This window comes from Tamandua tetradactyla, chromosome 8, assembly GCF_023851605.1.
Source record: "Tamandua tetradactyla isolate mTamTet1 chromosome 8, mTamTet1.pri, whole genome shotgun sequence".
Lineage (NCBI taxonomy): Eukaryota > Metazoa > Chordata > Mammalia > Pilosa > Myrmecophagidae > Tamandua > Tamandua tetradactyla.
Window position 1 is genome coordinate 79,119,863 of NC_135334.1, and position 10,562 is coordinate 79,130,424.

General features: G+C 36.8%; 1 protein-coding gene and 1 long non-coding RNA gene across 2 annotated transcripts; one reads left to right on the top strand and one right to left on the bottom strand.

Moving 5' to 3' along the window:
* The first annotated feature begins 820 nt into the window (after positions 1–820).
* LOC143643601 (olfactory receptor 56A3) lies at positions 821–1,768 on the top strand. Its single transcript, XM_077112211.1, has one exon. It carries the CDS (start codon positions 821–823, stop codon positions 1,766–1,768), a length of 948 nt encoding a protein of 315 aa, XP_076968326.1.
* An 848-nt stretch (positions 1,769–2,616) lies between these two features.
* Positions 2,617–3,736, bottom strand: LOC143643602 (uncharacterized). Its single transcript, XR_013156307.1, has 3 exons — positions 3,671–3,736; positions 3,484–3,562; positions 2,617–2,722 (listed from the first exon to the last, which is right to left on the bottom strand). It is a non-coding gene; the product is annotated as an uncharacterized LOC143643602 (long non-coding RNA).
* Between the last annotated feature and the right edge of the window lie 6,826 nt (positions 3,737–10,562).

Here is a 10,562-nt window from a genome sequence, read left to right on the forward strand (position 1 = left end):
GTGCTACCATCATCACCACTTATTACAAAATTTTTCATCTCCCCCACAGAATTTGACCCCATTAAGCAATATATCTCTATCCTTTTCCATTCCCCCAGGTCTCTGACAATCTGTATTCCACTTTATGCTTCTATGAATTACCGTATCACAGCTATTTCATAGTAAGTAGAATCATACAATATTTGTTCTTTTATGTTTGTCTTATTTCCCTCAACATAATGTCTTCAAGGTTCATTCATGTATCAGAACTTCATTCCTTTTTATGGCTGAATAAAATTGCATTGCATGTTTATACCACATTTGGTTTATCCATCCATCTGTTGATGAACACTCAGTTTACTTCTACCTTCTGGCTATTGCAAATAATGTGCTATGAACTTTGGTGTGTATATTTTTTCAAAAGTAACTACTTTCAGTTTTTTCAGGTATATACTCAGGAGTAAAACTGCCAAGTCATGTCATAATTCTACTTTCAACTTGCTGAGGAACCGCCCAACTATTTTACGAACCGCACCATTTTACACTCCCACCAAAAATATGTAAGGGCTCTTACTTCTCTGGATCCTCATATTATTTTCTGTTTCTTTAATAATAGCCATCCTAGTGGGTGTGAAGTAGTACCTCATTGCATTTTTATTTGCATTTTCCTGATGTCTAATGAGGTTGAGGTTTTTCCATGTGCAATTGTCCATTTTTATAGCTTTTTTTGAGAAATATCTATTCAAATCCTCTTGCCCACTTTTTAATTGGGCTATGAAGCTAATTTTGATCCTAATTTATCAGATCACCAAAGGAAATCTGTAGAAGCAAAAGCCACAAGATGACACCTTCCAGAAATAGTTCTACCTCCACGGGGGTATCATACTTCCTTCTGAACTGCTTTGTCAGGTCTCCCAGCTGGCAACTCTGGCTGTCCCTGCCTCTCAGCCTCCTCTTCCTCCTGGCCATGGGGGCCAATGTTATTCTCCTGGTCACCATCCGGCTGGAGGACTCTCTGCACCAGCCCATGTACTACCTGCTCAGCCTCCTTTCCCTGCTAGACATGGTGCTCTGTCTCACTGTTATTCCAAAGGTCCTGGCCATCTTCTGGTTTGATCTCAGGTCCATCAGTTTCTTTGCTTGCTTCCTCCAGATGTACATCATGAATTGTTTCTTAGCCATGGAGTCTTGCACTTTTATGGTCATGGCTTATGACCGCTATGTAGCCATCTGTCATCCGCTGAGATATCCATCTATCATAACTGATCAATTTGTAGTCAAGGCTGCCATATTTATTTTGGCCAGAAATTCCCTTATTACTGTATCCGTTCCCATCCTCTCTGCCCTACTCCGTTACTGCGGTAGGAATGTCATTGAGAACTGCATCTGTGCCAATATGTCTGTCTCCATGCTCTCCTGTGATGATGTCACCATCAATCGCCTTCTCCAATTTGCTGGAGGTTGGACACTGCTAGGAACTGACCTCATTCTTATATTCCTTTCCTACACCCTCATACTGCGAGCGGTGCTGAGACTCAAGGCAGAGGGTGCCATGACCAAGGCCTTAAGCACGTGTGGCTCCCACTTCATCCTCATCCTCTTCTTCAGTACCATCCTCCTGGTCTTCGTCCTTACTCACGTGGCTAAGCAGAAGGTCTCCCCTGATGTGCCGGTCTTGCTCAATGTCCTCCACCACGTCATCCCCGCAGCCCTCAACCCCATTGTGTATGGGGTGCGAACCCAGGAAATCAAGCAAGGAATCCAGAGACTACTGAAGAAAGGGTGGTGATGAGGACAACTGCAACTGGACCTCTGCAGTCCTAAAGGAGGATGACTCTTACAAATTACCAATGGACAAGTAGCCTGGGAAACACAGTTCTGAGCTCTAATCTCAAACTGGGTAAACTAGATATTGTGTCTTCTACTCTAACTCTTCAGGGTTTCATCATTTGCTTCTTTCCTTGTGTCTCGTTCCTCCTTCAGGAATTTCTTTAATCTGCCTCTTTTTCTCATGCTTGTAATCCTTTTTTTTTTTTGTCTAAATAATGAGATTCCATGGGGCAGGTTCTAAAGAGAGATTTTTTTTCCTGAAATACAAGTGGCATTTTTCATGAATTTTATGTTGCTGAAAAATCAAATATGGATATTTTGTCATTGTCTTATGTGCAAGTGATTTTATTCTCATACACACAAAGGAAATATATTGGAGAAAAAGCAATAGCACTTGAATTTTATTCCTAAATAATGGAAGGTCGACACCGTTCTAGATTGAGGTCTTTGTCTTTCAGACTTCTACCACATTTCCCCTCTCTCCCTCTCTTAAAAGTTGGTCTTTTGTTATGGCTGTACACAAAGCATAGGATTTTTGCCTGTATTTCTCAAGCGTCATACATAAAGCGTTAGTTTCATTTGATTTAAAATATTCATAAATTCTCTTTCCAAATATTATCTGTATATTGGCCATTTATCTTTTGGATACTGGACATGATAATGTGCTAAATGTGAAGATACCTCTGCTCATGAGCCCAACAACTGTAAGTATTATAGTATATGACCCAGTATAATAATGCCAAGATACAAAATAGTACAGATAAACTTTCCTTGTTAATTGGACAGCTTCTGAGCACTCACTGTATCCTGGGAACTCTGGTAATTCCTATTCACAAAAATGAATAGAGCCATGTTGTTGCTTCCAGAAAGAAGTTCAGATCATGCCTGGGCAGATACATGACAGTTAACCCGACTGTAATGACAGAGTTCATAGGACAAAGATAAAAATGTTCTTTCATGAATTATGACAAATGTACCACACTAATGCAAGGTATTAAAAATAGATGGGAATGTGGGAACTCTTTATTTTATACATGGTTTTTCTATAATTTTACATCTTTTCTCATAAGAAGAAATACACAAATCACTGAGTTTCAGGAATATATACTGAATTGAAAAGTGTGAGGAATGGAATAAGGTACATGTACAGGCTGTGTAAAGATAGTTTAGCGTAGTAAAAATAATTTGGGGAAGTACAGAAGGATCAGATGGAAATGTAGGTCTGAGTTGTAGGCATTTCACAACCATAAAAAAGCAATTACTTAATTTAATTTATGCCCTTGTGTCTCAGGTTACTCATTATACTTGAGGATATTCAAACATTTCTTATAAAGCACATCCTTTTTGTATGCTGTATGGCAGGGGTCACATGTCATTCTTTTTCTATGGGAGTATACCATTATTGCAGCACTGTTTGTTGAATTTTTTGTTTGTTTGGTTTTTGTTTGTTTGTTTGGGGAAGTGCATGGGTGAGGAATTGAACCTGGGTCTCCCATATGGCAGGTAAGAATTCAACTGCTGAACTACACCCTTGTACCCCGAAAACATCCATTTTGACCTAAGCTTTTGCATTCCAATAACAGCGTATAGACATCTGTTATTTTGTTTCAACCATGAAAAGAAAAACTCTCTGATACCAGTACATTTCCTAAAGAGTGGGTCTTTCAGACACACCTGAAAACGCTGTGTTACATCCCTGGCCTTCTTATGGTTCCATTCTGCCAAGGTCTGTCCACTTCCCTTTCTTCTTCAGCTGGAAATGATGAAAAAATAAAATAAAATAAAATAAAAAACTGTCATTTTATTTCTCAGCTCCTGAATATGTTATCAACTACTGCTTGAAAAATAAACATGCACTTACATCAGTAGAAAGCAGTAATTAAAAACATGTATCATCAACATCTTAACTAGGATGTCATAGCAACCCTGCCAAACAAAACACAATAATTAAGAGAATTTTACAAAATAAGTGCTGTGAAGGAAATAGTAAACAATCTTCCCTTACAGAATGATTTGAGCTGACTGAAGGGAAATAATTTAAATGTGGTAATTGGGGTAAATCTCTCTGATATTGTTCTGCTTTAAAACAAGATCATAAAGGAAGAAAATAAGTCATCATTTGAAGATATAAACAAGTATGTTCCGAGGGAATAACATACCAAGGGCAAAGCTTCTGAATCTGGAGTAAGCAGAAGCCCAAGAAGCAGTGGGACAGCAGTCAGTGGGTAAGGCAGCCTCGGGGACCTCGAGGCAGAAGCCCAGGGCAGTGGCCACTTGGAAGACAGGTCTGCCCAGATAGGAGAGGACAGCAGGAAGCCGTCCTATAAAGTGCATTCATACAAAAGAACCAGGGCTGAAAGGCAGGAGGCCCTTTTCCAGAACCAGGTACAATCCAGAGACAAGATGTTACAGTTTAGCCTAGTAGAAATGATGACTCAATACTAAGAACCTCACATTCAAATATACTGCTCCAATAAATAAATTCTTACTGCAACATTTCCAGATTAAGTGGTGAGTGAACTAAAGCTAAGCTTCCTGGTAGAAAATGAACAAATCTGACTGGGGTAACTGCACAGATGGGAACCTAGGGAAAAACTAAGGAGCTAAATCCAGGACCACGGGGACAATGTGCCTCCGCAATGAGAGTTTTCAAACATTTTCCATGAAAAGTCACTGTTTATATATTGTTTTTTGCATAATTGTAAATATTACTTTAATGTTGTGAGATTTGTTTTTTGTACATGAAGGTAGAGGTACTTGTGGTAGTATTTTATTTTAATGACTGTTTTTACACTTATAAAAGGTTTAAGTCTTTTGTATAAGTCTTATAAAGTCATTTCAATCAAGACTCCATAATCTAGATTCAGTTTACCGGAACCAAAAATGCTCAGAAGAGATAGGACAGGTCTAGTATTCATGTAATTGGTAATTGGAAGTATTGAAGGAGAGGACATAGGGAGAAAAAAGTAGCAATACACTTGTGTTTGTAACACATGTAGAAGATACATAGCAAAAATAGGTAAAGATAGGTTTGGAGAGAGAAAATTCTCATTTTATATGTGACATGGTATGTTATTTTTGAAATTTGATTATAATAACTGAAAAATATATGTTTTAAACAATAGAGGAGATGTCAACAAAATCTTCCTGAAAAGGACCAAATAGCAAATATGCGCGAGTTTAAGGTTATATGGTCTCTGTCACAACTCTCAGTACTACTGCTGTGGATTGAAAGCGGCCACAGAAAGGCATTACCTACTCATATCAATAATTAGAATAAATGTATATGGTTTAAATTGCTAGTTCTCAATGAAGGTGGTGGGTAGGAATGGTTCTGCCCACAGGGGGAATTTCTACAGATATTTCTGGGTGTCACAACTGGGAAGAGTTACTGGAATCCAGTAGGTAGTGAAAGTATATGCTTTTAAATAGGTTACGATATACTCCACACACACACACACATACATACACACACACAAGAATTGTGCAAAATGTCACTACTGACATGATTGAGAAACCAGGTTCTAAATCCATGAAAGGTAGAAAGAGACAAATATGATTTTTTTCTTAAAAAAGCAATAATCACCTATATGCTGTCCATAAGAAATTCACATTAAATAGAAAAAGATACAAAAATCACACAAAATCATAAGAAAGCTGGAGTGGTTCTGTTACTATCAGACACATTCCTGTTTCTGTTATAGCTAAACAGGATCCCACCTGACTTTCTTTTTTTCTTATTAATTAAAAAAAATCAACTAACACAACATTTAGAAATCATTCCATTCTACATATGCAATCAGTAATTCTTAATATCATCACATAGATGTATGATCATCATTTCTTAGTGCATATGCATCGATTTAGAAAAAGAAATAGCAAGACAACAGAAAAAGAAATAAAATAATATAGAGAAAATATAAAAATAAGAATAAATAAATACAAATATATATAAGAAAAAAAAAACAACTATAGCTCAGATGCACCTTCATTCAGTGTGTTAACATAATTACATTACAATTAGGTAGTATTGTGCTGTCCTTTTTTTTTTTTTTTTTTAGAAATCACACCATTCTACATATGCAATCAGTAATTCTTAACATCATCACATAGATGCATGATCATTGATTGTTAGTACATTTGCATCGGTTTAGAAGAACTAGCAATATAACCGAAAAAGATATAGAATGTTAATATAGAGAAAAAAAAATAAAAGTAATAATAGTAAGAACAAAACAAAACAAAACAAAAACCTATAGCTCGGATGCAGCTTCATTCAGTGTTTTAACATGATTACTTTACAATTAGGTATTATTGTGCTGTCCATTTTTGAGTTTTTGTATCTAGTCCTATTGCACAGTCTGTATCCCATCAGCTCCAATTACCCATTATCTTACCCTGTTTCTAACTCCTGCAGAACTCTCTTACCAATGACATATTCCAAGTTTATTCTCGAAAGTCGGTTCACATCAGTGGGACCATACAGTATTTGTCTTTTAGTTTTTGGTTAGACTCACTCAGCATAATGTTCTCTAGGTCCATCCATGTTATTACATGCTTCATAAGTTTATCCTGCCTTAAAGCTGCATAATATTTCATCGTATGTATATACCACAGTGTGTTTAGCCACTCGTCTGTTGATGGACATCTTGGCTGTTTCCATCTCTTTGCAATTGTAAATAACGCTGCTATAAACATTGGTGTGCAAATGTCCATTTGCGTTTTTGCCCTTAATTCCTTTGAGTAGATTCCCAGCAATGGTTTTGCTGGGTCGTATGGCAATTCTATATTCAGCTTTTTGAGGAACCACCAAACTGCCTTCCACAGTGGTTGCACCATTTGACATTCCCACCAAAATTGGATAAGTGTGCCTCTTTCACCGCATCCTCTCCAGCACTTGTCATTTTCTGTTTTGTTGATAATGGCCATTCTGGTGGGTGTGAGATGATATCTCATTGTGGTTTTGATTTGCATTTCTCTAATGGCCAGGGACATTGAGCATCTCTTCATGTGCCTTTTGGCCATTTGTATTTCCTCCTCTGAGAGGTGTCTATTCAAGTCTTTTTCCCATTTTGTAATTGGGTTGGCTGTCTTTTTGTTGTTGAGTTGAACAATCTCTTTATAAATTCTGGATACTAGACCTTTATCTGATATGTCATTTCCAAATATTGATTCCCATTGTGTAGGCTGTCTTTCTACTTTCTTGATGAAGTTCTTTGATGCACAAAAGTGTTTAATTTTGAGGAGCTCCCATTTATTTATTTCCTTCTTCAGTGCTCTTGCTTTAGGTTTAAGGTCCGTAAAACTGCCTCCAATTGTAAGATTCATAAGATATCTCCCTACATTTTCCTCGAACTGTTTTATGGTCTTAGACCTAATGTTTAGATCTTTGATCCATTTTGAGTTAACTTTTGTGTAGGGTGTGAGATATGGGTCTTCTTTCATTCTTTTGCATATGGATATCCAGTTCTCTAGGCACCATTTGTTGAAGAGACTGTTCTGTCCCAGGTGAGTTGGCTTGACTGCCTTATCAAAGATCAAATGTCCAGAGATGAGAGTGTCTATATCTGAGCACTCTATTCGATTCCATTGGTCGATATATCTATCTTTATGCCAATACCATGCTGTTTTGACCACTGTGGCTTCATAATATGCCTTAAAGTCAGGCAATGCAAGACCTCCAGCTTCGTTTTTTTTCCTCAGGATGTTTTTAGCAATTCGGGGCACCCTGCCCTTCCAGATAAATTTGCTTATTGGTTTTTCTATTTCTGAAAAATAAGTTGTTGGGATTTTGATTGGTATTGCATTGAATCTGTAAATCAATTTAGGTACGATTGACATCTTAACTATATTTAGTCTTCCAATCCATGAACATGGTATGCCCTTCCATCTATTTAGGTCTTCTGTGATTTCTTTTAGCAGTTTTTTGTAGTTTTCTTTTTATAGGTTTTTTGTCTCTTTAGTTAAATTTATTCCTAGGTATTTTATTCTTTTAGTTGCAATTGTAAATGGGATTCGTTTCTTGATTTCCCTCTCCGCTTGTTCATTGCTAGTGTATAGAAATGCTACAGATTTTTGAATGTTGATCTTGTAACCTGCTACTTTGCTGTACTCATTTATTAGCTCTAGTAGTTTTGTTGTGGATTTTTCCGGGTTTTCAACGTATAGTATCATATCGTCTGCAAACAGTGGTAGTTTTACTTCTTCCTTTACTATTTTGATGCCTTGTATTTCTTTTTCTTGTCTAATTGCTCTGGCTAGAACCTCCACCACAGTGTTGAATAATAGTGGTGATAGTGGACATCCTTGTCTTGTTCCTGATCTTAGGGGGAAAGTTTTCAATTTTTCCCCATTGAGGATATTAGCTGTGGGTTTTTCATATATTCCCTCTATCATTTTAAGCAAGTTCCCTTGTATTCCTATCCTTTGAGGTGTTTTCAACAGGAAAGGATGTTGAATCTTGTCAAATGCCTTCTCTGCATCAATTGAGATGATCATGTGATTTTTCTGCTTTGATTTGTTGATATGGTGTATTACATTAATTGATTTTCTTATGTTGAACCATCCTTGCATACCTGGGATGAATCCTACTTGGTCATGATGTATAATTCTTTTAATGTGTTGTTGGATATGATTTGCTAGAATTTTATTGAGGATTTTTGCACATATATTCATTAGAGAGATTGGCCTGTAATTTTCTTTTTTGTAATATCTTTGCCTGGTTTTGGTATGAGGGTGATGTTGGCTTCATAGAATGAATTAGGTAGTTTTCCCTCCACTTTGATTTTTTTTGAAGAGTTTGAGGAGAGTTGGTACTAATTCTTTCTGGAATGTTTGATAGAATTCAGATGTGAAGCCGTCTGGTCCTGGACTTTTCTTTTTAGGAAGTTTTTGAATGACTGATTCAATTTCTTTACTTGTGATTGTTTTGTTGAGGTCATCTATGTCTTCTTGAGTCAAAGTTGGTTGTTCATGTCTTTCCATGAACCCATCCATTTCCTCTAAATTGTTGTATTTATTAGCGTAAAGTTGTTCATAGTATCCTGTTATTACCTCCTTTATTTCTGTGAGGTCAGTAGTTATGTCTCCTCTTCCATTTCTGATCTTATTTATTTGCATCCTCTCTCTTCTTCTTTTTGTCAATCTTGATAAGGGCCCATCAATCTTATTGATTTTCTCATAGAACCAACTTCTGGCCTTATTGATTTTCTCTATTGTTTTCATGTTTTCAATTTCATTTATTTCTGCTCTAATCTTTTTATTTCTTTCCTTTTGCTTGCTTTGGGATTAGTTTGCTGTTCTTTCTCCAGTTCTTCCAAATGGATAGTTAATTCCTGAATTTTTGCCTTTTCTTCTTTTCTGATATAGGCATTTAGGGCAATAAATTTCCCTCTTAGCACTGCCTTTGCTGCATCCCATAAGTTTTGATATGTTCTGTTTTCATTTTCATTCGCCTCGAGGTATTTGCTAATTTCTCTAGCAATTTCTTCCTTGACCCACTGGTTGTTTAGGAGTGTGTTGTTGAGCCTCCCCGTATTTGTGAATTTTCTGGCACTCCGCCTATTATTGATTTCCAACTTCATTCCTTCATGATCCAAGAAAGTGTTGTGTATGATTTCAATCTTTTTAAATTTGTTAAGACTTGCTTTGTGACCCAGCATATGGTCTATCTTTGAGAATGATCGATGAGCACTTGAGAAAAATGTGTATCCTGCTGTTGTGGGATGTAATGTCCTATAAATGTCTGTTAAGTCTAGCTCATTTATAGTAATATTCAGATTCTCTATTTCTTTATTGATCCTCTGTCTAGATGTTCTGTCCATTGATGAGAGTGGTGAATTGAAGTCTCCAACTATTATGGTATATGAGTCTATTTCCCTTTTCAGTGTTTGCAGTGTATTACTAACGTATTTTGGGGCATTCTGGTTCGGTGCATAAATATTTATGATTGTTATGTCTTCTTGTTTATTTGTTCCTTTTATTAGTATATAGTGTCCTTCTTTGTCTCTTTTAACTGCTTTACATTTGAAGTCTAATATGTTGGATATTAGTCTAGCTACTCCTGCTCTTTTCTGGTTGTTATTTGCATGAAATATCTTTTCCCAACCTTTCACTTTCAACCTATGTTTATCTTTGGGTCTAAGATGTGTTTCCTGTAGACAGCATATAGAAGGATCCTGTTTTTTAATCCATTCTGCCAATCTATGTCTTTTGATTGGGGAATTCTCTATGTCTTGTGATTGGGGAATTCCACCTGACTTTTTAATGTCTACAAATCTTGGAGAAAAAAAATTGAAGGCACTGGAGAGAGAAGAAAAACATAAGCACACCAGAGGGAATTGAATACACAATCTTTTCAAGTAAATATGAAATATTTATCTATAATATAATAGGACATAAAACAAACCCCAATTAATTTTCAAAGGATTACAGGAGTGACATCATAAATATGGAGACATAAATAACTACTGAAAACCTTTCCCTGGAGATTCAGCAAAAAAAAGGACAATTCTCACTTGTTCACAACTATTGAGGAAGGTAGAGACTGGAGAAGGATCCCACAAAGGCTGAATTGAGGAAAAGAAAACCAACTGGTTAGAAACCTCCATCCTTGCTTAGAGGACTGAGCGAGTCCTCTCCTCTCCCCTTCACTCAGTCCCACACAGCATGGAAACTGCAGAGAAAGCAGGGCCGGGAACCCTCCCAACTCCAACTGGGGACACAGAATGTAAAATCTCTCATGGAAGTGAAAC

Excerpts from the sequence above, each read along its gene's own strand:
- LOC143643601 (XM_077112211.1), top strand. The coding sequence starts at position 821 with ATGACACCTTCCAGAAATAGTTCTACCTCCACGGGGGTATCATACTTC.